The 27,303-nt window shown below is 55.2% G+C and overlaps 1 protein-coding gene across 1 annotated transcript; it reads left to right on the forward strand.

Moving 5' to 3' along the window:
• The first annotated feature begins 4,166 nt into the window (after positions 1–4,166).
• SLC22A2 (solute carrier family 22 member 2) lies at positions 4,167–25,574 on the forward strand. The gene is made up of 11 exons (XM_059699898.1): positions 4,167–4,739; positions 6,763–6,866; positions 11,107–11,261; positions 13,744–13,912; positions 14,217–14,331; positions 15,574–15,680; positions 17,535–17,749; positions 18,782–18,890; positions 19,411–19,523; positions 21,085–21,184; positions 24,414–25,574. Exons 1-11 carry the CDS (start codon positions 4,329–4,331, stop codon positions 24,478–24,480), a joined length of 1,665 nt encoding a protein of 554 aa, XP_059555881.1. The 5' UTR covers positions 4,167–4,328; the 3' UTR covers positions 24,481–25,574.
• The last annotated feature ends 1,729 nt before the right edge of the window (positions 25,575–27,303 follow it).

Genomic DNA, 27,303 nt, shown 5'->3' on the forward strand with positions numbered 1-27,303 from the left:
TTCTGGAGTCGGGTTTCTCTCCCCTTTGCTGTCTCCGTCACTTCTCCGTCAACATGGCGAGCGAGAGGCGAGGGACAGGAGCGCAGGTGTCAGCACGGGAACCATCTGGGGATTTCTAGGTGGCTGCACGGCTGAGCAGGAGGAAGGACCCAGGAAGCCGGAGGCTCTCATGAAGTGAACCTCAGCTTTGCATACGTTACACCCGGTTATCACACGGACAGAAGCTGTGTGTGGATTTGCTCGCTGCTTGGCAAGCACGGGGTCACCCCGTCGCCAGCGCCATGGAAAGCGATCGGTTGTGCAGAAGTCCTCGGGGACTGGCTCAGGCACCGGCACTAGTACAGGGAGAACGGACTTTCTCAGAGGAAAGTGTGAGCTGGGGAGGAACCACATGGCGACTCGGAATTGGCTCAGCGAGTGTTGCTGGAATTTCATAAAAATCTTGTTCCTAAGTTCATTGGAGACGGCTCAGTACACGCTGCCAAGTCTGGGCTCTCGACAGAAGCCACATGATCTGAGAGTCTGCTCCGAGGCCCTGGTGCAGACAGAGCTGCGTGGCATCGCCAGGAGGTCCTGGTAGAGCTTCCGTGCGAAGAGCCGGGAAGAGGCAGCAGCCGACGGAAGTGCTGACCAGGCTCTGCTCCAACCGCTGCGGCTTCCGAGCCATCGCTCCCGCGCTGGGCCTCAGGTCCTTGTCTCTGAGATAGAGCTCTTACACAGGCACCTCTCATCCGGGCACAGGCAGCCACGTCTGCCACACGTGTCATGGCCTGGGGGGCAGGGGTGTGTCTGGCATCGAGCGGGTCCAGACCAGAATGCTGCTGAGTTGAGAAACCTGGTTTCCACTCGATTGGGCTCCGTTTCCCACAAGGTGGCATCCAGCCCAGGGACCCTGCAGGTCTGCAGGTACCATTCCAGCATCTCTCTCCCATTCCAGATCCCTTATTTGCAAACGGTCCCAAATTATTTATCTTCCGTATGAATATAATTCTCACATGTTACCCAAAATATGTGGGCAGTAAGCACTTTTTAATGTTTAGAGCAACCACAACAGAATGAAGCTTCCCAGGTCTTTGGAGACAGTGTCTTCGCGACTGTTTACTGTGCGACTGGCATCGCCTCGAAGTCTCCCCGAGGGGGACACATGCCCGGCAGGAGGCCTCCTTCACAGCGTGGGGGGATGTTCGCTGAATAAGTGCCTCATCCAATAATCTCTTTGGTGCTGACGGAACACGGAGCGTGTGAGAGTCCTAGACGGCGGGAACCGGGTGGGCCAGGCTGCCGCGGGTGGCTGAGGTGGTGGGGCCTACACACAGATTTTACAGATGAAGCAACAACTGTTCTCCCCACAAAATGACCTTCCCCCTTCAGCGTTTCCAGTAGAGGCTTTGTTTAGGAAACCCGCCTTCTCCTGGCGGAGCCCACCCTCCCTGAGCTGGGTCGGGAGCCCCTCCCTGGTGCTTCTCTGGGACCCGGGACACTCTGATTTCCACCAGAAGTCACACGCCTGTCCTAGGCTTCTTTCTCCCTGAGACTGTCTCCCGCAGGAAAGCGAAGGGGTTCTGGAGGATTTTGTGTCGGTGATACACTTGGTGGTTTTTTCAGTGAGTGAGGGTGGTGATCCACGGAAAGGAGGAGGAGGTGGGTCGCTGCTGACCCAGAAACCATATCCCCACCACACACACCAGCTGGGCCGCACCCACTGACGTGGACAGTGAAGGAGAAAGACGGAGGGCAGACAGCAGGGCCGCGCAGGCCGGACGGTGCGAAGAGTGCAATAGGAGTGGCTGGGAGTCCCCTGACCTATACATCCCCTGTCCTTCTAGGGCCACTTGGCTAGCCCCAGGCTCTCTCTCTCTGCCTCCTTCATCCAGAGAGAAATGGCAGGAGGCAGGCCTGGAGCCAGCCAGGAAGGAGGGGTTGGCATGGGCTCCGTCACCAGAAACGGACTGAGTGAGGCCGAGGGGCCAGAGACTCTGGGCAGCCAGTCAGACGGGGTGCGCCTTCCTGCACCGGAGGGAGGCGGGACACACGCCACCCCACCGGGCAGCGGCACCAGTTTCCTAGGGCCGACAAAACGGGGGGCCACAGCCAGGTCCCTCAGCAGAGCATCCCGGCAGACCGCAAGGCAAGGGCGAGTGGGGGGAGGGGGGACAAGAGGAAGAGGCAGAAAGCGGGGTGAAGGCCGTCTGTGAGTGACCACAGCAGCCCCGCAGGGTGTCCATTCCCCACTCTCTAATCTGAGTGCTGTCGCCAATTTACAAAAGACGGTGGGCACAGGCCCAGGTGACACGGATGCGCCAGGGCAAGGCTGGACCATGGTCTAGCCGTGCCCCTCCCCCAGCCGGCCTGGCCTGCTGCCATCACCCCCACGAGCCGCCTGGAGAACCCAGGACCCGCATCCCGTGAGGCAGCGCATTCAGCGATCCCTGTCCCGGGCAGACTCACCTGAGCGCAGCCCGAGGCTCTCAGCGCCTTCTCGCGGTCAGGGACCCACTGCCAGCATCGTCCTGCCGACGGCTCCCTGCTCTGCCCTGCGCCCTGGCGCCCGCTCGTCCTTGGGCAGGCGGCACAGTCACCACCTGCACTGCCCCCTGTCCTCCGGGTGGGGCTGAGGAAGGCAGTGCGGGCACAGGTGGCCTTTGCTCCTGTGTGCGTCTGTGGATGGAAACGGTGTAGAATGACAGCAAACCCGGCCTGTACGTGATCTGTGGGCTCACCTTCGCCTTATCTGATCGTTTTCGTAGGTAACTCACAGGGATTTCAACATTCTTCCTGCCCCTCACCTGCGCCCTCTTGCTCGGGGCACAGAGACCTGGTCTTGATATGGAGTCACATGGGCGCAGGTGAATAAGGGCTCCTGGTGAGCGGCTGCCAGGGCCACCCTGGGTCCCGGGGAGCACAGGCAGGTTTAGGGCCTTGGTCACTGTTTAACTCACCCACCCCCACACATTTCCAGCCAATGACAGAAGGCAGGGAAGTGTGGGGACCCCTCCCCTCAGGTTCCGACTCATCCTCCACCAGCTGCTGACACTGAGGAAGCCCCGATGGCTCTGATCCTCAGTGTCCTCGTCTGTGAAATGGGAGCACTCGCACCCACCCCGCGGGACGCTCTGTGGGCCAGGGGGACTCACACCCACCCCGCGGGACGCTCTGTGGGCCAGGGCGACTCGCACCCACCCCGCGGGACGCTCTGTGGGCCAGGGGGACTCACACCCACCCCGCGGGACGCTCTGTGGGCCAGGGCGACTCGCACCCACCCCGCGGGACGCTCTGTGGGCCAGGGGGACTCGCACCCACCCCGCGGGACGCTCTGTGGGTCAGGGGGACTCGCACCCACCCCGCGGGACGCTCTGTGGGTCAGGGGGACTCACACCCACCCCACGGGACACTCTGTGGGTCAGGGGGACTCACACCCACCCCGCGGGACCCTTCAGTCCACAGGCCAACACTCTATCCACTGAGCCAAACCAGTTAGAGCTGCTTCTTACTCTTATGAGCCGGCGCGGCTCCGTGGTTGAGCATGGAACTATGAACTGGGAGGTCACAGTTCAATGCCCTGGTGCCAGGCTGGATCCCCAGTGGGGGGCATGCAGGAGGCAGCCAATCAATGATTCTCTCTCATCATTGATGTTTCTATCTCTGTCTCCCTCTTCCTTCCTCTCTGAAATTAATTAAAAAAATATATATTTTCTTTAAAAAAAGTAGAACTGGAAAACCCAGACGAAAACCCCAACGAGCAGCCACAGTGCGGAACCAGGGCACGTGCGTTGTCTGTAGCACGAGCCCGGGGTAGGGTCTGCAAACCTCCTTCATGCAGACCAGGCTCTGCCCCCAGTCCAGGGCGCACATGGCACCAGGTGAGCCAGCCTGCGCATCCCCCAGCCCCGGGAGGAAGGGGGCCGAGCGGACGCGATAGGAAAGTATTCCTTCCCCGGACACTTAGGTTACTGGGGAAAGATTAACAGGCCAGCGGTGTGTGAGCACTCAGATTTCTCTCCCGGGGACACAGAGCGAGGATTGTTTGTGGTGCTGGTAGGAGGCAGTGGCAAACTCGGGGAGAGCGGTGTTGCAATCGACACATCTGGCGGTTCCTGGCTCAGGGCACGGCAGGGCAGCGGTCAGGGAGCAGCGGGCCCAGCACCAGCGGAGGAGACACGGCTGGAGGCCGGGCCGCGGGCAGGGCTGCACCAGAGCGGCTCTCTCTGAAGTGAGCTCACGCTCACACTTGGACTTTTGGTCCGGGCTGTGCTGAGCTGGCCGCAGCCTGGCGGGGACATTCGCGGCCGCCCGGGAAGCGCGCCGGACCCCTCCTGCCCGCAGCCACCATGCCCACGGTGGACGAGGTGCTCGCGCACGTCGGGGAATTCAACCTCTTCCAGAAGCAAACGTTCCTCCTCCTCGCTCTGCTCTCGGCCTCGTTCCCCCCCATCTACGTGGGCATCGTCTTCCTGGGCCTCACCCCCGAGCACCGCTGCCGGAGCCCGGGCGTGGCCCAGCTGAGCCAGCGCTGCGGCTGGAGCCTGGCCGAGGAGCTGAACCTCACTGTGCCCGGCCCGGGGCCCGCGGGCGAGGCCTTCCCCCGCCAGTGCCTCAGCTATGAGGTGGACTGGAACCGGAGCGGCCTGGACTGCGTGGACCCGCTGGCCGGCCTGGCCGCCAACAGGAGCCTCCTGCCGCTGGGCCCCTGCGGGCACGGCTGGGTGTACGACACGCCCGGCTCCTCCATCGTGACCGAGGTGAGTGAGGCAGGACTTAAACCGACAGCAAATGGTGCAATAAACTGATTGACAATAGACCCAGAGCCACAGAAGCACAAACAGACTGTTGAACCTCAGAGGGAAGGCAGGAGAGGGTGGGTGGGAAGAGATCAACCAGGGAGCGTGTCTGCATCTATGCATCACCCGTGGGCACCGACAATGGGGAGGTGAGGGCGGGGGTGGGGGGTGGCGAGAGCGGGCGGGAAGAGGTTAATGGGGGGAAAGGAGGACCTATGTAATACTTTCAACAATAAAGGTTAAGAATTTTAAAAAATAGTGTAGCTTTTCTTATGGAAGAAGCCAGTAAGGCATGCTCTTTGGACTCAGGGTATCTTAGAAAATCCCGGTTTCTGACAAAAACATACAGCCTCTTATCTGTCTGGAGTGTGAGTGGATTAGCTAAAACCCGGTCAGATTCGATCATGATTCTCACTTATGCAACTCCCAGCTGTAAGAAACAAGCAAACGCCAATGACAGTTCCCGGAAATAATGGCAGGGAAGGGGAAGATTCAGGCCTCCTCTCCCTCTGGCCGCCCTGCCTCCCCTCCCCTCCCCCATCGCAGCGCGGAGGGTCCCTGCGGGCCCACCTGAGCGGTGCCCGTCGGACTCGCTGCACTGCTCCTGCTGGCCAGCTGGGGTGGGAGCTGATGCGATGGTGCCCTTACGTTACTAAACAGCAGAGGCAACATTGGCATCTAATGGCAATCTAATCTCATTTCAATAAGTATAGAGAAACAAAAAAATAGAGATGTGCTCTTCCTAGAGGCAAAGCAAAATGGAGGAGGGGGAGGCAATTATCCCGAGAACACAGAGCACAGAGCATGCCGCTGCCTGGCGCCGCGGGAAGACTGGGTGGCTCCTGTGGACAGACCTCCAGCGCGAGGGGCCTTGTTTAAGGATCTCAGATGGTCTCGCAGTTGCATGAAACGCTGAAGGTCACAGATTTAGCCCCCCACAGCGATGAGGCTTTACAGAGGGGCACACTCCTCCTTCCCGCAGAGATGAGGAAACAGGCCCAGGGAGCAGGGGAAAGTTTCGCCCACGGCCGCGGCGTGAGAGGATTAGCAGTCAGCCCTAAGCGGCATCGCCTGCCTTCCAGGCCGGCACCCGGCCCTCCTCCCACACTCCCTCCTGTTCCAGAGAGAGCCAGTGTCACAGCCTCAGCAAGACGCCCCCAGTCAGTCCCCCAGGCATCAGCAGGGGCGAGGAGTGTCCGGCCCCAGGGCCGTATAAGGCCCTGCCAAGGCATTAAGGGTGAGTTCTAATAAATGTTTGACCAAATAGAACAGGCTAGTTTTAAAGTTGATTTTAACTTTGTATGGCCTGCGAATGATGTTCTAAATATCCAAATGGGCCCTGGCTGGTTTGGCTCAGTGGATAGAGCGTCGGCCTGTGGACTGAAGGGCTCCAGGTTCGATTCCAGTCAAGGGCACATGCCCGGGTTGTGGTCTTTATAAGTAAATAGATAAGTAAATAAATATCCAAATGGAAAGCCCCCGCCCCCCGCACCTCCACACTCCCCCCCCCTGTCCCCCTTCTCCCGCCCTGACCCCGGCCCCGGCCTTAAAGAGACAGCAACGAGATGAGGAACAACCCAACCTACTCCAGGCAGCTTTTGTGTCCTGTTCACACACCTATTTGTGCACTAAAATTAGAAAGGGAAATTGTTCTGTGCAGAAATGAAGTGACTACCCGATTTCAGCTGATGTGGCCAGCAACGGAGTTTAGCCTAACGACCTACTGCCAGGCGGGACGCTAAACAGACTGTGGGACAAATCTTGTGGTCGTGTGGGGAAATTAACACAAGGGCAAGAAAACAGTGGGTTCCTGCCTCCCGGCCCGTCCGCCCCATGCGGGGGACACGAGGGGATCCGCCCCAGGCCGGGGACACGAGGGGATCCGCCCCAGGCCGGGGACACGAGGGGAGCTCCCCAGGCCGAGGCGGGCCTGACCGTTTGTTTCCTTTCTCTCCTGACACGGGACCCCTCCGGCCCTCGGCAGTTTGACCTGGTGTGTGCCAACTCCTGGATGCTGGACCTCGTTCAGGCAGCCGTGAACGTGGGATTCTTCGTCGGTTCCATGGGGATCGGCTACATAGCAGACAGGTGGGTGCCACGGGCTCCGGAAGCACTTGGGTTCAGCTGTCCCTGCTGGAATGCCAGGCGTCTCACAGTCCACAGACTACAAATGCCTGCCTCACAGCGCTGCCTGGGCCATCTCAGGTTTCCTCTGCAAGAGACAAGCCTGGCCCCTGGGTTACTCCCGTCCTCTGGGCCCTGGAGAGAGGGCTCCGTAGTTGGCAGTGGTTCTGCCCAGGGGCTATGCAGAAGCCTAGGGTGAGAGGGAGGGTAATGGATGGTTTGGCCCAAGTCCTTCTTCCTCACCATCCACCAGGCGAGGGGAGGGGAAGAGAGGGAGGAAAGGTGTCGAGAGGCTGGTGCACCAGCAGCTCCATCCACCACACCCCTTCTGGGACTCTGTGCTCAGCTCCTCTCAAAGGCTGCTCCTGGGACGCTGTGGGAGCCCGTGAGGCAAAGAGGAAGGTCACCTGCTTTTATTTCATGGCCTCAGAGCTGAGGATGGCTGTTTGGCGATGACCCCTTAAGTCAGGAGCGCCGCACTGAGGGGAGGGGCAGGTCCAGAGTCCCCTGGGCTCCTTCCAGTGCGTGGCCCTCCTGCTGGCTCCTGGCCCCTCTCCCCCTCCCTCACTGGGTGGTGCAGACACTTACACTCGCCCCGACAGAAGGGAGCAGCTAGGTGGCTGCGCCTCGCGGTTGGTTAAGCAAGCGAGTTAATGATTCTCATCCCACTCAAGGCAGGAGACCGGTTCTAACTCTCCTGACACTGCACTCCTGGCTGATCATCACCAGTCATCCACCTTCTGCGTGGCCTCATTAAGATGCTGGGGTCCAACCCCAGCAGGTCCAGGGGTCCCCAAAGGTGTGGACGGAGTCAGCGAAGAAGGAAAGACTCAGAGGCAACGTTCAGTTGATCAGCAGCCTAGCCAGGATCTCTAGCCAAGTTCTGGTCAAGATCTCCAGCGAAGTTCTGGTTAGGATCTCCAGCCAGGTTCTGTGTCCATGTTCTCTTGCTAGGTTCTCCAGCCAGGTTCTCCAGGTTCTCCAGCCAGGTTCTGTAGCCATGTTCCCTTGCTAGGTTCTCCAGCCAGGTTCTGTAGCCATGTTCCCTTGCTAGGTTCTCCAGCCAGGTTCTGTCCAGGTTCTCCAGCCAGGTTCAGTCACCAGGTTCTAGTCAGGTTCTCTTGCCATGTTCTATCCAGGTTCTGTAGCCAGGTTCTGTCTCTAGGTTCTGTGGCCAGTTTCTGTCCAGGATCTTTTGCCATGTTCTCTCGCTAGGTTCTGTCTCTAGGTTCTGTGTCCTGTTGTCTTGTTACATCTGTATTTATACCAGTTGATTCCAATCCTATCAATCTCTATTCCAAAGGTTAGGGCGTTTCTGATCTCCATTCCAGGGAGTAAAGATTATGTAGCTTAAGCATGATTGTTCATAGTTAAAGTGATTAATTACCCGCCTGGCACTTAGTTAAGGGGTTTTATTCCCTCCCTAACTTCAGGGGAAAATCCCTACCTGGGGAAACAACCTTTCTCAGAGAGGTGACCTTGGTTAAAACACATAGTGCCAAGAAGGTGAGCAAACATATTAAGAAAAGTATGCCATATATGTCAGGTCCCTTGAAACAGCAAGGATGGACCGGCTCCCGGCACTGTTCGTACTTTCAATCCCAGGTAGAGCTGCTTACTCATGGCTCTCCCTCAGGATGCTGGTCCTTCCTTTGCACTGGATCTTCTTTTCTTTTTTCTTAAATTGTCTGAAGTTCTGTTGGCTTTGCCTCTTTTTCTGTTCTATTTGTGTGTGCACGTAAGAGTGTGTGATAAGATAACCACCCCAGGCTCAAAAAAGGCAATTTATATTTTGCATACTTAATGCCTATTTCTGAACAATTTTCTGATTTATACAAGAATCTCATCGAAATCTCTTTTATGCTACAGAATAAACCAACATTAAATAGATTGGTTTCTGTGAGATTTTTAAAAAATATGACCTGACAGACAATTACAGCATCTTTTCAAAGAAAAGCAGGGATGGGGGAGGGGGAGATTATGGAAAAGTTGTAAGTAGGAATACTGAGTCTGACACCAAGTCACCTCGCTGGAGGTCAGCTTTGCAAATGGAAAGTGGGAAGGAAAGAAAAGGAGTGGGGGGAGGGAGGGCGGAAGGAAGGAAGGAAGGAAGGACCGATGCTAGGGAATTTTAAAATAAACTTTGTTAGATATCTAATTTATTTCATCACCCACGACCTCCTGAAGAGTGATTTTGAGGATCACCTGACCCCAAAAAGGAATCTCTCACCAAGTCCAGGTTCTTTGTTCTAACCATCAGTCATTCCAAGTGCTGCTTCGGTGTTCGATCCGTGTTGGACAACTGGCTCTGAGGGGAAGGCCGCGATTTGCAGCACTTGCTGATGCCCCTGGTGTGAACACTCACTCCCACATGGCCCACTGCAAGCTACCGAGCTGAGGCCACTGAGCGCATGGTTGGCTGGAGGCAGGTACCGTCCTGTGTGCTCCCACCGCACACACCACAGAAAGTCACAAATAACCTCATGAGCATCTATAATGGCCAAACTCCGCGACATACTGGGAATTGATGCGTTTTACATATTACACGTGTTTTTAAGTGTAATTTACCTAATTATAAGCATATAATTTAACTTTGATGGCTGTTTAACAATGAGCTCACGGCGTGTCTGAAAATATAACAGTGAGCTCTCAGGAGCCAGGGCCTCCCAGAATGGATGGAACTGGCTCAAAGCAGAATCTAGGTCCCCGTGGGCCCCAGCCAACTTACCCAACCACGTGGACGCTTCCAAGTCGAGGTCTCCTATGTGCCAGTCTCTGTGATGGGCACCCCCACGCCTTGTATTTCAGTTAGGGTCAGGACAGCCTTCAAAAGGTGCCAGGAGCCGGTCAATCCTTGCTGTTTCAAGGGACCTGGCGTATACAGCATACTGCTCTTAATATGTTTGCTCACCTTCTTGGCACTATGTGTTTTAACCAAGGTCACCTCTCTGAGAAAGGTTGTTTCCCCAGGTAGGGATTTTTCCCTGAAGTTAGGGAGGGAATAAAACCCCTTAACTAAGTGCCAGGCGGGTAATTAATCACTTTAACTACGAACAATCATGCTTAAGCTACATAATCTTTACTCCCTGGAATGGAGATCAGAAACGCCCTAACCTTTGGAATAGAGATTGATAGGATTGGAATCAACTGGTATAAATACAGATGCAACAAGACAACAGGACACAGAACCTAGACACAGAACCTACACAGAACCTAGAGACAGAAGAACTTTGCTGGAGAGAACATGGCAAAAGATCCTGGACAGAAACTGGCCACAGAACCTAGAGACAGAACCTAGAGAGAAAACATGGCAAAAGATCCTGGACAGAAACTGGCCACAGAACCTAGAGACAGAACCTGGCTACAGAACCTGGATAGAACATGGCAAAAGAACCTGACTAGAACCTGGTGACTGAACCTGGCTGGAGAACCTGGACAGAACCTGGCTGGAGAACCTAGCAAGGGAACATGGCTACAGAACCTGGCTGGAGAACCTAGCAAGAGAACATGGACACAGAACCTGGCTGGAGATCCTGGCTAGAGATCCTGGCTAGGCTGCTGATCAACTGAACACTGTCTCCGTTGTGATTCCTTCTTCGCCGACTCCGTCCACACCTTTGGGGACCCCTGGACCTGCTGGGGTTGGACCCCAGCAAAAAGGAGAGTTGAGGCCCCGGCCGGGGAGCTCAGTTGGTTAGAACGTCATCCCGATACACCAAGGTTGCAGGTACGATCCCTGGTCAGGGCACATGCAAAAATCATCCAATGCATGCATAAATAATCATCCAATGCATGCATAAGTGGAACAACAAATCGCTGTTTCTCCCTCTCTTTGTGTCAGATTTGATCATTCCCAATTTTTCAAAGGAGCAAACTGAGGCTCAGTGAAATGAAAGCCGTGCTTCCCCAATGTTAATGTACAGATGACCCCCCTGGGGACCCTGTGAGAATTTAGACTCCGGAAGAATGACCCTGGCCCTCACACCCTCACAGCGAGGGACTGAGCGGTGCCCTGGTCCTGGGTGAATGGGCTACTGTGCCTAAAACGCACGCAGAGGCACAGATGGAAAGTCTTGGCCAGGATCAACCTGAGCCGGGCTCTCACCCATAATTCAGACGTGAGAGCCCCGTGACTTCCATGACTTTCCACAACCCTCGCGCATCGGATCTCACCCTCTCCCCTCTCCTTGTTTGCTCCTCGCAGGTTCGGCCGCAAGCTCTGCCTCCTGCTCACCATCCTCATCAACGCTACGTCGGGAGTTCTCATGGCCGTTGCCCCGACCTACCCCTGGGTGCTACTGTTCCGCCTGGTCCAAGGGCTGGTCAGCAAGGCCGGCTGGGTGATCGGCTACATCCTGAGTAAGAGGCTGTGACTGCAGCGGGGAGAGCGAGGGTCGGTGCTGCCAGAATGCAGGCAGGTGGTGGGGGGCAGGCACAGGGACCCGCCTTCCAGACAGCGTCCAGACGGGTGTCTTTTCTGCGTCAGGAATTCCTAAAATCCTGTCAGTCTGCTCAGTGCGCGTCCCTCCCGTAAAGAACACAATGGAGTCGGCAGCGAGGGTCAGCATCGCGCCATCTGGCTCCTTACGTAACTCCTTAGGAATCCGTTTTCTGTGCCCGGGGTAGGACCTGGAGAGAGAATCTAGCCTGCCAGGCCGATCCATGAAGAAAAGGCAGGGCCGAGAGCTGCGTTAGGTTTATGAGGGACTTTGATACTTTGCCGAAAGCCATTCCAGCAAAGCACTGTTAGCCTCGATGTAGATGCGAGGAGGCTGAGAGCGCGAGGGCTTGGTTGGTCTAGGCCAGTGGTCGGCAAACCGCGACTCGCGAGCCACATGCGGCTCTTTGGCCCCTTGAGTGTGGCTCTTCCACAAAATACCACGTGTGGGCGCGCACATGCCGTGCGATTGAAACTTCGTGGCCCATGTGCAGAAGTCGGTTTTTGGCCTGGGCGAGTCTATTTTGAAGAAGTGGCGTTAGAAGAAGTGGGGGTGTTGGTCGGGCGACGGGAGACGCGGTGCAGGCGGGCCACGCGATACGCAGCGCGGGGGCGGCGCACGCGATTCATGCACCAGTTGAGGATGGGAGAGTTGGAAGGGGTCGACCTCAGCGAACGTACCTCCATCAGATGGAGGCCGTTTTTAGCAAAGGCCAGTTTAGGAGGACCCTAGTGAAGTTAATAACAATGTGCCTACCTATATAGTTTAAGTTTAAAAAATGTGGCTCTCAAAAGAAATTTCCATCGTTGTCCTGTTGGTATTTGGCTCTGTTGACTGATGAGTTTGCCGACCACTGGTCGAGGCTCCCCAGCCCGCGGCAGGCCCGGGAGTGTCACTTACATCCACTCACAGCAGCCAGGGTTGGGCTTCCGCTCCAGGGGGCGCAGGAGAAGGCTCGGCTTCTAGAAGCACAGCACCTTCAAGGCGGCACCAGCACAAGCGCCCCCATCAGCAGGCCCCGGGCATTGCTTTCCCTTCGGCGGCCTTTGAACAGCGTTCAGGTACAGGGAGGGGGTCACGTGAGACCGAAATAACAATAGCAAAGCTCTCACGACGCACGAGAGACCTAGACTCCGTGCCTGAAACTCTGCCTGGTCACACGAACTTGGCGGTCCTGGGAGATGAGGAAAGGGTGGCGCGGGGTGCTGTTGGCTGCCTGTCGCGGCAGACACCTAACGATGTTTGGGCCACAAAGGAATCCACGTACCCAGTTATTCGAGCGGTAATTTGGTTGCAGGACATGCAGTATGCAGAACTGTGTGGAAATCAACGGTGGGAACTGAAGCCGTTTCAGCCTCCACTCCGCTCTTGCCAGTCCCTCGGCACGGCCTGCGGGAGGCCTGCCTGTGGAGGAGGCTTCTGTGGCGGACGGGCGTTTCTCTTTAGGGGGCACTCGCCTCCTCTGGTTGAACTCTGCTGTAAGGTGCTTTGGGGTCATTCACGTCATTGACAGTATTTTTAGGGCGCATTTCTGTTCGGTTTATAACGGGTTGAAGTCTTCGACACAATCCCCAAACGTTTTAAACAGAAACTCTGTGACTTGTGGAGTATCTGAATTTCAATTCTAGTGCGTTTGCGATATGGGAATGACTACTCCCTAAATTCTTGTAGCGCAGATTCCGTTCGTCTGCTGTGATGTAGTCACGGGGGGAGGGAAGCTGGCTATTTTAGCGAGCGGGGTTTGCTGGTGAACCGGCCCGTGGAAAACGAAAACCATGATTTATAGTGTTTTCCAACCTCTGAGTTATAAATACTCCCACCGAGACAGATTTTAAGGTGCCAGTGGGTTTAGCAACCAGCTTGCAAAGTTCCAGGGAATTTAAACACCAGTGTGTGGGAGCCGGTACCCGCCAACTCCAGGCAGGGGAACCCACTGCGAGCTTTTCGAGCCATGGACACACATTAACAGGACGGCCAGGAGAACGTTTAACTCGCGTAGAGAGCGCGTTACATGGAGGCGTTCATTTACATAAAAGCCACCTACCAGCTAGATTCAGCGCTAGACTCACGTATTCCGGTGTTCAGTTATCACTGCCTTCGTTCCTCTACATCAAAACTCCGCATGGATCGGAAATACAACTGCCTCTATCCTTGAAATTATTCTGGGAATCAAACATGTTGCTCACCACCCCCTCTAATATGGGATTATAAGATCTTTATGTGAATTAACACCATAGCAATCATTCTAAAACAGGCCTCAAGGAACAATTTAAAGTTTCAGGGAGCTGTATAGGAAGGTCTAGAATTTGGACGACACTGTGAGGTTGCCATTCTGGCTTGGCCGTGGTTGGCCAGCCAGCTGCCTGCTGTCCGGCTCGCTGACCACGTGGCTCTCTCTGCAGTGACGGAGTTCGTGGGGCTGAGCTACCGCAGGACCGTGGGGATTGCGTACCAAGTCGCCTTCACCGTGGGGCTCCTGGTGCTCGCGGGGGCGGCCTACACGCTGCCCCACTGGCGGTGGCTGCAGTTCGCGGTGACCCTGCCCAACTTCTTCTTCCTGCTCTATTATTGGTACGTCCGTTTGGAGCAAAAAGGAAACCGGTTGCCAAATGTTTTCTCTCCCTCCCCTGACATGCCCCATCCCTCTGCTGCCCGGGGTCCTTCACTCCCGTCCCACCGCAGGCCCGGCCCGCCGTGTAGCTTCCCGGGCGCTTGTGGGAGGTTCCCTGGGCTGTGCAGCCCCTGCCTGACTCCATTTCCTCTGGAGGTGCCTCGCTGAGCGAGGTCCCTCCCAGAAGCCTGGTGTGGCCGCGGGGGGCAGGGCCCGGGGGGTTCCCCTCCGCTAACGCACTGATGGCACTGACACGGAACCCAGGTGCGTGCCCGAGTCGCCGAGGTGGCTGCTCTCCCAGAACAGACACGCCGAGGCCATGCAGGTGATGAGGCACATCTCCAGGAAGAACGGCAAGGCCACGCCCACGGCGCTCCAGGTGAGCAGTGCTGGGGGGGGGGGGGGGGGGGCGATGGAGGACACGGAAAACCGCGCCATCAGAGGGCCCGCCGCAGGCCACAGGGGCTTCCATGGGACCAGGAATCATGGTTCCCTGTCAGACATTTCAAACGGGTGGGAACATGCTCACCTGCAGGGGAGGTGCCATGGCCATAGACAGGTGGGAAGCATAAACCCTTTTAGTTCTAGGAAACCAAACAGCCATTTGCAAGTCACATGAGGAGCTTCTGCTGAGGCACCTCAGGCCTGTGCTGCCCCCCTCCCCACCCCTGCACCCAACCCCCCACCCCGACCGCCCTCCCCGCACCCCGCCTTCACGCCCATGCCTGCTTTACCTGTGTGTCCGCCTGCATCCCCACGGCGGGGGCTCCCCCAGAGGGAAGATTCCCAGATCAGGAAAGAGGATTTTCCAACACGATCGATCATTTCTTAGAATTCAAGACGTTGGGTAGGAAGTGTCCAGCCGTTCTGAGCAGCCTGCCTTCTCTAGCGGAGCGGGGCTGGGGCCGCTTCCTCTGCCTTGCACTCTGCCTCCAGCGGACTCACCCCTTTACTCGCACCTCCATCCCATAGGGGCTGGGAAAGGGAAAGCGAGCTTGTTAGGCAAGTGTGTCGAAATCAGAGTCAATCATTTCTGACTGAGGAGCTGAGACAGGTAACCCGGCAGCATCTGAGATTTTACAGGACGTTTCCCATGGGGACTTGGGGCGCAGGCCTTCCCCCGCTTCCCCTCTGGCTTCGGGGGGCTGGGAAAACATCCCTCCCAGCAATGCCTGGACAGTCCCGGTCTTAGGTTTTGGGTCCCTGCGGAGATTGGTCAGGACCGAAACACGTGTGGGCCCCTGCCCGCCAGAGGGCACAGCTCACACCCCCGCGATGAGGTCTGGTCAGTGCTGGTCTCACGGGAGGTTTCTTCCCCTCGCTCCTTGGTCTCCCACGCCATCGTGTGGCCCCGATTTCCCCCATCGGGCTCTGCCTAGATGGCGCCCTTTTATGTCTGTGCCTGGGTCATCCCGGGACTCCAGCTTCCTCTCCTGGGAAGTGGGTGGAACCCCAGAACCCCACTCCCGGGACAGCTGTAAGATGGGAGGAGCGAGGGGGTGTGACGGGCTGAGCCAGTCCTAGCGGGACAGCCCTCAGCAGGCGGCCGGACGACTGCTGCTCCCTCCCTGTGTGGCGCAGGGACACGGCCACTCCACATACAAATGGTTCTCGTGTGTAGTGCCTCAGACCCGATGAGGAAGTCGGCGAGAAGCTGAACGCTTCGTTCCTGGACCTGGTCCGAACCCCGCAGATAAGGAAGCACACCTTGATCCTGATGTACAACTGGTAAGGAATGCTCTTCCCTTTAAGATCCCTGCAGCCCGGCCAGCGTGGCTCAGTGGCTGAGCGTCAACCTGTGAACCAGGTCTCGGTTCGATTCCCGGTCAGGGCACATGCCCGGGTGGCGGGCTCGATCCCCAGTGTGGGGCCTGCAGGAGGCAGCCGATCAATGACTCTCTCTCTCTCTTTCTCATCATTGATGTTTCTATCTCTCTCCCTCTCCCTTCCTTTCTGAAATCAATAAAAATATATTTTTTAAAATAAAACATAAATAAAATAAAATCCTTCTAAATTCTTTCAATCCAATCATTCACTTTGTGGAAGGGAACGAGATACCTTCCAACACAGCCTAGTGCCAGCGCTGTGTGGACGGTGCACAGCGAGGTGGGCCCATTGACAGCCGTTTCCCTGGCGTCATCCTCCTCAGGCAGATTTGGCATCAACTTCCAGTTCCAAAGCCGCGCAGGACAGTCCCAACCTGGGCTTCACCTTGGAATCACCTGGGAGGCTTTTAGATCTCAAGGCCAGGCCCCTCCCCGCCAAGGATACCGTTGAATTCATCGGGAGAAGGGCTTGGGAACCACCGTTTTAAAAACATGCAGCCCAAACTGAGAGCTCCTGGTACAGCTCAGCCGATGACGCTGTCGCTCTCTCCTGACGGCACAGGGCTGGCCGGGAAAGGGCCTTTGCTCTGTCTCTTCTTCCTGGAGAAGTCACTTTTGAACAAGAATGAGCCACAAGAATAAGCCAGTGACTTGGGCCCGACAGCGCCCGCGGCCTGCAGGTTGCCCTGAGGGCTGAGCCACGGCTCCACACCAGGCCCTCCTCCCAGTGCCCACTGGCTGACTCACACCAGCACCTGAAGAGCCACAGTCACCGGCACAGGAAAGCCCGTGGAGAATTAGTTAGGCACCTTCACCATATTGCATGGAAAAAATGCAGCCGTGAAATTTGGCCTCATTCTTCTTCTTTCTTTGAGCAATTGCAGCTCTTGCAAACTGTCCTCATATTTCCCATTAAGACAAGGGACACTTTCCGTCAACACACCTAGAAACAGTGTCAAAATATTCCTTGCATCACGGCAGGAGAATTCATTAAGAAGAGAGCTGTGCCCATGGGCCCCTCCGGCTTCCTAAACTGTGAATGAAGGTGTCAGTCCTTTGATCTCAGTTGCATTAGGAGGCCACCGAGCAGCAGCAGCCACTAAGGACCTGCAGAGTTTTACTAAATCAATCCCGCTCCCATGTCTTCTTGCCTTTCCAACGTGGCCAGGGATTGCGCTCCTAGGTTCTCCCCTGTCCTGGCCCACAGCGGGCCGCCACCTGGTCAGATAGTGAAAAAGCAATGGATGGAGGGAATCTATCTATAGAAAACCCTAATATGCAAATTGACCAACCGGTGCTATGACGTGCACTGACCACCAGGGGGCAGACGCTCAATGCAGGAGCTGCCCCAGGCTGCAGGCCCTGACCAACGGTGGTGGGGAGTGGGGCCGGCAAGCAGGCGGCACCAGGCCAGCCAAGGCAGGTATGAGCAGGGACCATCCCAATTGCCCTGCCAATCGCCCCACAGAGGGCGGTTACTGGCAGCGGCAGGGGGCAGAGCCGGTGAGCTGGCGGCATCAGTCCAGCCAAGGTGGGTGCAAGGAGGGCCCTGATCACCCCGCTGATCACCCCACAGATCAGCCCTAATCGTTGGCCAGGCCTAGGGACCCTACTGTGCACGAATTTCGTGCACCGGGCCTCTAGTAGTAGTAATAAGATGACAAAAGGGTGACTTACAGCCAACCCTGATTTTCCCAGAAGGCCCCCTCCCGTGACTGCTCCTCCAGCCTTGACCGGAGCTCTCCTCTTGGCCCAGGTTCACCAGCTCTGTCCTCTACCAGGGCCTCATCATGCACATGGGCCTCGCGGGGAGCAATGTCTACCTGGACTTCTTCTACTCCGCCCTGGTGGAGTTCCCAGCCGCCCTCCTCATCGTCCTCACCATTGACCGCATTGGCCGCCGCTACCCCTGGGCTGGATCCAACATGGTGGCGGGGGCGGCCTGTCTGGCCTCGGTTTTTATCCCTGAAGGTAAGTGCCAGGCCAAGCGAGGATCTCGCTTGCCAAGGTCCTAGGCAGAGGGGCATCATAGCCCTCTGAGAGGGAGACCACGTACTCTATCACCCAGATTGAGGTGGAATGAACCCAATATCCAGGAACTTCATGACAGACACATATGCCTTTAAGTACACTCACAACACCCAGCTGGAGTGGCTCAGTGGCTGAGCCTCGACCTATGAACCAGGAGGTCAGGGTTCGATTCCCGGTCAGGGCACATGCCCGGGTTGCAGGCTCGATCCCCAGTGTGGGGTGTGCAGGAGGCAGCAGATCAATGATTCACTCTCATCATTGATGTTTCTAATTCTCTCCCTCTCCCTGCCTCTCTGAAATCAATAAAAATATTTTTTTTAAAAGGACACTTGCACCCAATGGTGGCCTGCCATAGTATAATGACACCCAGTTGTCCTCTAATAAAACAGGAGGGCCATGCTACAAGCCATCTGGCCGCCTGGAATGCAGGGATGGGCTTTGGGTGAGCAGGCCCAGGGTTCAGTCTTACCCAGCACGTCCCAGGCAACTCCCGTGACTTCCCCACATCATCCTGCGAAACTAATGAGCAACCCTGAGCGACTGCTGCCAGTGACCAGGCCTCCAGCTCCTTTCTTTCCTCTCAAAACACCTTCTCAATGAGGGGGAGCAAAACCTGTCCAACAGAGTCCTCTCGCACACGGAGCTTTGCCTGAACCCTTTGGTCGTTAGCAACTGTTCCGAATATGCCCACACTCAGCTGTTTATCTCGTGTGACTCTATAGATGAAAGTTGGCCGCCTTGGCCACGGGTAGAATTCTGTTGTCACTAGAGACGGAGCTCTCGGGTGAGAAGCCTGTTCGAGTTGTGTCTGAAGTTAAACAGACATGAGCGCCTGCCGACATTGCCTTGACTCTGGAGAATAACCAAGTTTGCTCTCTTGTCCCTCACGGGCGTTTGGGCTGTCCCCCGCCACCCTCCCTCCACACCCCACACGTCAAAGCCAGGGGTGTGCACATGTGTGTTTCCCCTCAGACCTGCAGTGGCTGCGAGTCACAGTCGCCTGCTTGGGCCGCATGGGGATCACAATGGCCTACGAAATGGTTTGTCTGGTCAACGCGGAGCTGTACCCCACGTTCATCAGGTGAGCCCCGGCGCCCCTGCATGCTGGGTGCTTCTTGGCTAGAAGCGCGGGTGCCAGCAGCAGACGCCTCACTGACGGAAACACAGGTCAGAGAGGGCAGGCGCCTTCCCGGGCAGGAGCCAGGTCACAGCCCATGCCAGCAGCTGCGGGCGAGGGGGGAGGGGGGGGTGCGGAACGGAGCCTGCGCTGAGATGAGAGGCACTGCATCGAGAGAGGGTTACCTAAGGGCCCTGGGACTGGGACTGAAGCCACGGCAACAGGCCGGAGAAACAGGGACACCAGGGTGAAAGCAGAAAGTGAAAATCACCCCCAATTTAAAGCTTACGTTAATAGACAACAAGTATAACAGAATACAAAGGAAATGTGTGCCGTGTGTCACGTGTGTGAGCTGAGGATACCGTGAAGGCTGTTCCCAGGTCACAGGCACCTCCGTGGTTTGGGGGACTGTGTCCGTGAGGATGGGCTGGGGACACGGCTGCTCTGGGAGCAGGTGAAAGGTCAGCCCCACTCTCTGCTGCAGGAACCTCGGGGTCCTCGTCTGCTCCTCCATGTGCGACATTGGCGGCATCCTCACGCCCTTCCTGGTGTACCGGCTCACCGGCATCTGGCAGGAGCTCCCCCTGGTGATTTTCGGTGAGAAACCCTCTGAGGTGTCTTTGAATGAAAACCTATTGATCTAGGGGCCTCCGTTCTTCGACCTCAAAACAGGTGCCTGTGAGTAACAACTGGCACGACTAGTAACGAGTGGCACTATTTGCGTTAGTTAAACTCGTCTTAGTAAAACCAGGGTGAGTGCTCCTGTCACAGCTGCCACGGCTCCAGTGCGGGAGCCATCAGGCCTCCTGCCCGCAGAGGCGCAAAGTCAGTGTCAGACCCCGAGACGGGAGGACGCTCCCCGCAGGAGCCCCGCTCTCTCCTCCTGCTCCGCCCTCCGCGATCTCCCTGGCACAGGGCTCCCTCTTTCTGCCTTTGCTGCAGGCAGATGTGGGAAACACAAACCCTCCACAGCACCACTGTGAGGAAAGGCTGTTACAATGTTACCAGCCTAAAGCATCTTAATAATAAAAGGTTAATATGCAAATGGTCGTCACACCGTGACGCCATAATGACCGATCGGCAGGGACCTGAAGCTGCGTGGCACCGGGCCCGGGCGGGCACCTGAGGCCCCGCCCCCTGAGGCTGCATCCCCCACCCTGGTGGGGCTTGACGGGGGTGGGGCCAGCCAGGTCTTGGTGTCACCCAATGGGGGTGGGCCAGCCAGATACTTCTATTAGAGAGAAGGGGCCAATAGCAATATTAAAATATTTCCTCTAATTAATTCCCTCTTAACGTGCATGAATTTCATGCACCGGGCCACTAGTACAAACATAACCTTAGCTCCCAAAACTTTAATGGGAATTTTAAAGACACAAAAACACTACAAGTTTGCTACCCACCCCCACCACCACTCCCAACATATACAAAAAATTAGAGCTGGAGACAAAGCAAAAAAAAAAAATGTATGAAACACCTGAATTCGTCGAAATCCAAGTCCCAGCTATGCTTTTGAAAGCTGTTACATACACAGTGACCCTTTTAAAAGCAAACCATCACTTTATTTGCCAGGTTTCTGACTCAGTTTTCCTCGCTAAGTGCTTTGTGTTGGCAGGGTTCTGTTCTTGCTTTTCTTAGAGTTGTATTTTTTTTTTCTTTTACAGCTATTTTCTAACTCCAAAGTATCTTAATATTATGGCAAGGTTCTCGCCTAGAATAAACTCGACTCAAATGTGAGTTGCAGTGTTTCACTTCCCTACAAGGAATTGTACTCCGGCGGAGTTTGGGATCCGCACAATATTTATGGTGGAGAGCAGGGCTGTCAGAGGGCAGAGAAATGCGTAAGGAGAGGAAACGACACAGACAAATCTTAAGGGATAAGGGAGCTCTAATTATAGCGCCAGAATGTCCCCTTCTGTTTTTAATATGTTTTTATTGGTTTCAGAGAGGAAGGGGGAGGGAGAGAGAGAAACATCAATGATGCGAGAGAATTGCCTCCTGCACACCCACACTGGGGATGGAGCCCGCAACCCCGGGCCTGTGCCCTGACCGGGAATCAAACTGTGACCGCCTGGTTCAGAGGTCAACGCTCAGCCACGGAGCCACGCCGGCCGAGCTGAGTGTCCCCTCTCACGCTGGTTCCCATGTGCCTGCCTTTCAGCGGCGGTTGGCTTGGTCGCCGGAGGGCTGGTGCTGCTGCTGCCAGAGACCAGAGGGCAGACTCTGCCGGAGACGATCGAGGAGGTTGAGAACTTGCGGAGGTACGAGCTGACATTCCCACACGCACTGCTTCCTACGGGCTCTCGGCCAGCTCTGGGGCCAGTGGAAGGGAAGACGAGGGAGGGTGTAGACCTTACACCGCACAGAGTCAGACCTGAGAGCACGGAAAAGGAACCGTAAAGTAAGAAAGATACTGCGGGAGAACACCTTCTGCTTTCCCAGTGCGGGGGGGCCTTGTAACTACGACCCGAACGCCGGGACCCACTTAAAAAAGATCCATGAGCTTGCCCTCATGAGAATTAAAATTCTGCTTGGAGAAATGACTCTAAGCTTAAATAATATCACAACCTTCGAGAAAACATGCACTCCTCCACGAAGGGTTAACGTCCCCAACGTGGAAAGAGCTCTAACCATTCATAAAAGCAACCACCCAACAGGAAAACATGAGCAAAGGATTTGAACAGATAATTCTGCGAACACAAAAAACGGCTCTGGAATACACAGCGATAAGCTCGACCTCCTTCCGAATAAGAGAAGGGCAGACACTCACTGCTCGGACAGCCGCTGGGATGGTTGGTGATCGCACCGCTGGGGGACATCGGTGTCAGGAGAGAATGGGGAGACAGGGGCCTACATTCCAGATTGGAAACCTCTCTGATGGGCGATATGACAATAGGATAAAGATTGCAAAGGGGCATATCCTTTTACCTGGCAACTCCACACTTCCAGAATTTACATATGCAAAACATATGTGCAAGACGGTTCTTTAAGGTAATTTTTCTTAATATAACAAAAGACTGGAAACAACCCAAATGCCTGTTGAGTGGGAGACCAGTTATATAAATTATGGTACGTGGTTCAACAGGATATCATATGGCCGTTAAAAAGAATGCAGCAGCCCTAGCCAGGTGCTCAGTAGTTAGAGCACCGACCTGCAGACTGAATTCCAGTCAAAGGCGGGAGGCAACTGGTTGATGTGTCTCTCTCCCATAGATGCTACTCTCTCTGTCTCTCCCCCTGCCTTCCATTCTCTTAAAAAATATCCTCAGGTGAGGATTAACAACAAAAACAAAAAAGAATGAACCCGCTTTATATGCACTGCTAAGGAAAGTTCTCTAAGACACGTTATTAATGAAAAAAGCACAAAACAGTGCACATCTAACGTTTGTGGGGGAGAGTGAGAACATACATGTGCATGAGGTATATATGCGTATGTGCTGGTGTCTCTGGAAGGCTTTGTGAGCACCGTGACACGGGCTGCCGTGGACTGGGGGCTGTGGGTCCCAGGTGGGAGGAGATTTTCGATGCATGCTTTTTTTTTCTTTTTTTCAGAGAGGAAGGGAGAGAGAGAGAGAAACATCAACCATGAGAGAGAATCATGGATCGGCTGCCTCCTGCACGCCCCACCCTGGGGATTAAGTCCCCAATCTAGGCATGTGCCCTGACCAGGAATCGAGCTGTGACATCCAGGTTCATAGATCGACGCTCAAGCGTTGAGCCCCGCCGGCTGGGCTCAATGCATACTTTTTGGTACTTTCTGGATGTTGAACCACACAAACCTATTTAAAAAGTAAACTTTTAAAAGAATTTAAGAGAAATGTAGATGGCATACGCTCCACAAGTTTGCTTTGTGCCGTATGCTTCGACAGTTTTATTATCTTATCCAGACTCCATGGGGGCTCCTGGGGCCCAGTCTGCCCATCCTACAGAGCGTGCACTTGAGCACCTTCAGGACGGAGCTCCTGAGGCCTCGCAGCGCCTGGGCTCCTGGAGCTTGGAGCTCAGAGTTGGACGAGGCCTTTGAATTCAGCCAGAGGTCGCACTGGCAGCCGCAGGACGCCAGCGTCTCAGCGCTTAGCTTGGCCCGCGCGCTAGCTTTTAAGGGGGAAATTGTACATCCACTGAATTTCCAGCATCTGGTAACATAAATAAACAAGCAGAGGATTGGGTAACGCTGAGAAGGCATTTCCTCTCGTTGACAACTTGCAGGAGCTGAGTGACGGCTCCACTTTTTGGAGGACATGTCCTCCCCCCCCCACTCCCGCCCTCCTCCCCCCGTACCCCCCCGTACCCCATACTCCCGCAGGCCCTGTTCTCTAGTGCCTGGTGCATTTGTGCTTTCTGCCTGGTGCATGGAGACATTGCAGCTTGAGGTCCTGGATCCAGATGTCCGTCCCCCGTCCCCCGATCTCAGTGCAGTGTCCCCTGCACACGAGCACCCGCCCCCCACCCTGAGGACAGACTGTATCCCGTGCAATGTCCTATCCAAAAGCCAGCACAGAGCAGGTGCGCACCAGGCCGCCTGCAGTGCATGCTGAGCGCCTTCCACAGTGCTCCTCCCTCAGGTCCCAGGCCTGCCCCAGCCGCCCGTCAGGAGGGAGACGCGTGGCCAGCAGGACAGGCCCTCACGCTTCCTTCCATGTGGCCTTAACGCCAAGCCTCGGTTTCCCCATCTGGAAGTGGGGACATCAGTTCCTGTCCTGGGTTTCTGTAATGACCAGACGAGAAAGCCATGCAACGTGCCTGGCACTTCGTACGTGTCTAGTAACGGCTGTTAGTATTCACAGAAGTCCCCACCGCTGTCCCATAGAACAGAAAACGGGGGCCGAGGTGCTTTATGGGAAACCGGCTTTTAAAGTATGTTCTGCATAGTGTGAGACAGGAAAGTGCAGCTCAGGGATGTACACATATACCCACATCAAATCAAGGCCGCTACCAACAGGAACATGTCGAGAGACCATGTCTGAGCGCAACAAAATGAAGTAAACGGCTTTCGCACGAGAATCAGCAACACCCTGGTATCCACAAAGACAGGATGGTTCAGACACGTGCAATTCGAACACATTTTTGAACAGATTTTTCACTTATCCAACTGTTGAAAAGTAAATGAACTTCGGTAAAAAGTAATTCTCACATCCTATTTGGAGAACTGATGACAACGGTGTCTAGCTTTTGCAATCTTCATTTTTAACTAAAAAGGATTCGATTTAGACACTTCCCACATTCCTGGTTACGGAGGAGGGTAGAGCACCTTCAATAATGGGTGAGGCCCGTCTCAGGCTTACACGGAGTTCAGGAAGCCCTCCAGCCACACCAGCTGTTCACCGAGCTCAGCACATTTCCTTAGTGAGGATCGCCACCTGGAACTCACTGCAGGACTCATGCTGGGCAAGCCTGCCCGGTTCCTGTTGTGTTTACTTAGCATCCCCTTCACTTTGGTACCCAGCCTCCTCATGATTTTCCTCTCCCCTCTCCGACTCTGTTTTTTAGACCACGAAGAAACAAAGAAAAGAAGATTTACCTCCCAGTCAAGAAACAAGACATCCCACTAAACTGAGAGAGACCTGCGATGGACTTGCTTTGACAACACCAGGCTGGAATCAGACAGTCCTGCTCTCATCCCAAAGCCCAGACACCTCACCCTTCCTTCTCTTTGAACCCCATTAACCCAGACCTACGGCCCAGGGGGGCTGTTGCACGACGGTACCACAATCCGCCTGTGGGACCAGATCCTGCAACCCCCCAGCTCACCCCTCCCCAGCTGTCCTCGGACAATGGCCTTGGGTTTGCGGGGATTTTTATTCCATCTCCGTATTCCTTATTTTATTCCATTCTTCACATGGACATCAACTCAAGGCACATAGGCGGGTTGTGAACCAGATAAACAGAACAGATCTAAAAAGCAATAAAATTGGGAGCAGAGAGCCTGTTTTCTTAAAGAAAGAAAACATCCGAAGCATATCAAGCTGTCCGGATATACATGTCAAGAACTTTAGCTTTTCGGTATCGTATGTAAAGAAGGGTCAAAACACATTGGTTATTGTCGGAATTAGGCCTTAAGGGAACCTGAAGTACAGGGATCGGGAACTGCCACCTGAGCAGCCACCACGGCCCATGTGCAGAGCGGACAGTGCAAACATGTGCTTCCTACATGAGCCCTCAGAAGCCTTTGACAGGGGCAGCGTCTGTGTGGCCTCATTAAACCACAGCTGATACTGTCCAGTCCGACAAAAATGTCCCTCAGTTGTTAGATTTAAAATGTTGTGCCCATATTTTACCAAAGGAATGCAGTAAAGCTAAGACTACGAGGCCTCTACTGAAAAACAGACATTACCCTCGTCTGCCTTCCCACTCCCCAGAGGTCATTTTCAACAAGGTTAGCCGTCTTTTCCCTTTGATGTATCTTCATGTATCTAAATAACTTACCTTATGTTAACATTTATTGATTCTTAAGTTTTAATAATCACCTATGAGCTTTTAAATGTAAACAATGAAGATTTCGCTCTTCTCACCTCTCCCCTTCTCCCCAACACACAACTTCTCTCTTCCCTTCCTTAACGCTTTATCTCATTTTTATTAAATCAAATAGTCGACCTTCATTCACAGCCTCAGGCCATGGAATGACTATTAAAAGCTGGGCCACCTGGTGAACTGTGGCTACGCTCCTTCCTTCCACCTTCTGCCCTCCCGGGGCCTCCGTTACCCCTGCTGGCTCTCAAAGTGCTCATCGTCCACGTCCCCCACCTCTGGCAGACATACACCTCCCCTCCCCCGATGCACCCAAACACGTCATGTCCCGGGTGGGTTCCTGTGCCCTCCTCCCAGAGACCCTCCTCCCAGAGACCCTCCTCCCAGAGACCCTCCTCCCAGAGACCCTCCTCCCAGAGACCCTCCTCCCGGAGACCCTCCTCCCGGAGACCCTCCTCCCGGAGACCCTCCTCCCGGAGACCTGCCCCGGAGCCTGCGGCCTCCTGCTCCGCAGCCGGCGGTCTCCAGGCTGCTGCCCACCTGCTGCCCGTGCTCTCCTTCCCCCTCACTGACCACCTCCAGCCTCTTTCTCGGGGCGAATCCCCTGTTTCCTAGGTCCCATGCCATCCTCGTCCTTGGGTTCCCCCCCACTTGGAAGCAGCGCCTCTTCCATGTCCTCCTGAGGAAGAGCACACCCCGTCCCTGTGGGCCTCCCCCGACATCAGGGGTCAAACCTGCAACTCCCGTCCCTGGCCCTGCCCACGGCTCCCCGAGCCCCGCCTGGGGTAAGAAGGGGGAGCAGGAAGCCCACGTCCCCTCTGTCCGGAAGAGGTCCCGTGGCCGACCGACCGGCGGGATGGGCTCCGTCCCCGCTCAGTTCTAACCGCGGCGGGGACGGCAGAGGCGCCCGGCAGCCCCTGGCCTCCGGGCCTGGCAGCATCCTCTCCTCGCGGCACAGCGCGTTTGTCCCAGCGTCTGGATGAAATTGCTTCTGTTGAACACCTGCGGTGGTCTCTATTTTGCTGAGTAAACACACATTTATATTCTACTCGAAACCATGAGTAGGCCACACCCAGGAAATCAATGCCCAAACTTAGGAATCTAGGGCAGTGATGGCGAACCTTTTGAGCTCGGTGTGTCAGCATTTTGAAAAACCCTAACTTAACTCTGGTGCCGTGTCACATATAGAAATGTTTTGATATTTGCAACCAGAGTAAAACAAAGACTTATATTTTTGATATTTATTTTATATATTTAAATGCCATTTCACAAAGAAAAATCAACCAAAAAAATGAGTTCGCGTGTTACCTCTGACACGCGTGTCACAGGTTCGCCATCACTGCTCTAGGGTCTATAAACCGCACGATTGGGATCAACACATCGATGCCACTGAGATCTCCAAATTACTTTGTTGAATTTTTTTTAATGTTTTTATTGATTTCAGAGAGGAAGGGAATGGGCGTGAGAGAGAGAAACATCAGTGATGAGAGAGAATCGTTGATCGGCTGCCTCCTACACGCTCCACACTGGGGATCGAGCCTGTAACCTGGGCCAGTGCCCTGACCGGGAACCAAACCGTGACCTCCTGGTTCATGGGTCGACGCTCAATCACTGAGCCTCGCCGGCCGGGCATGAATTTTATTTTTTAATACCTGACTCTACGGCTCCCCTGGCAGGTGTAGAACATAACAAATCTCTAACTATCAAGGCCTCCCCTCAGGCACGGAGGGCACCAGGACACCACCTCAGCAGGGCTCATCCTGACATAGTGAGGCTGTGCCTTTGGGTCTGTCCCGGGGCCGCTCTCCTCCCCACCCCACCCCCAGCCCTCCTGGCGAACCCAGGCCCGCTCATGCCCAGCCAGCTCCCTCTGGCCCTCTCCAAAGCTGAGTGCTTTAGGGCCCGGAGTCTG

The sequence above is a fragment of the Myotis daubentonii genome, chromosome 6 (genome assembly GCF_963259705.1).
Source record: "Myotis daubentonii chromosome 6, mMyoDau2.1, whole genome shotgun sequence".
NCBI lineage: Eukaryota > Metazoa > Chordata > Mammalia > Chiroptera > Vespertilionidae > Myotis > Myotis daubentonii.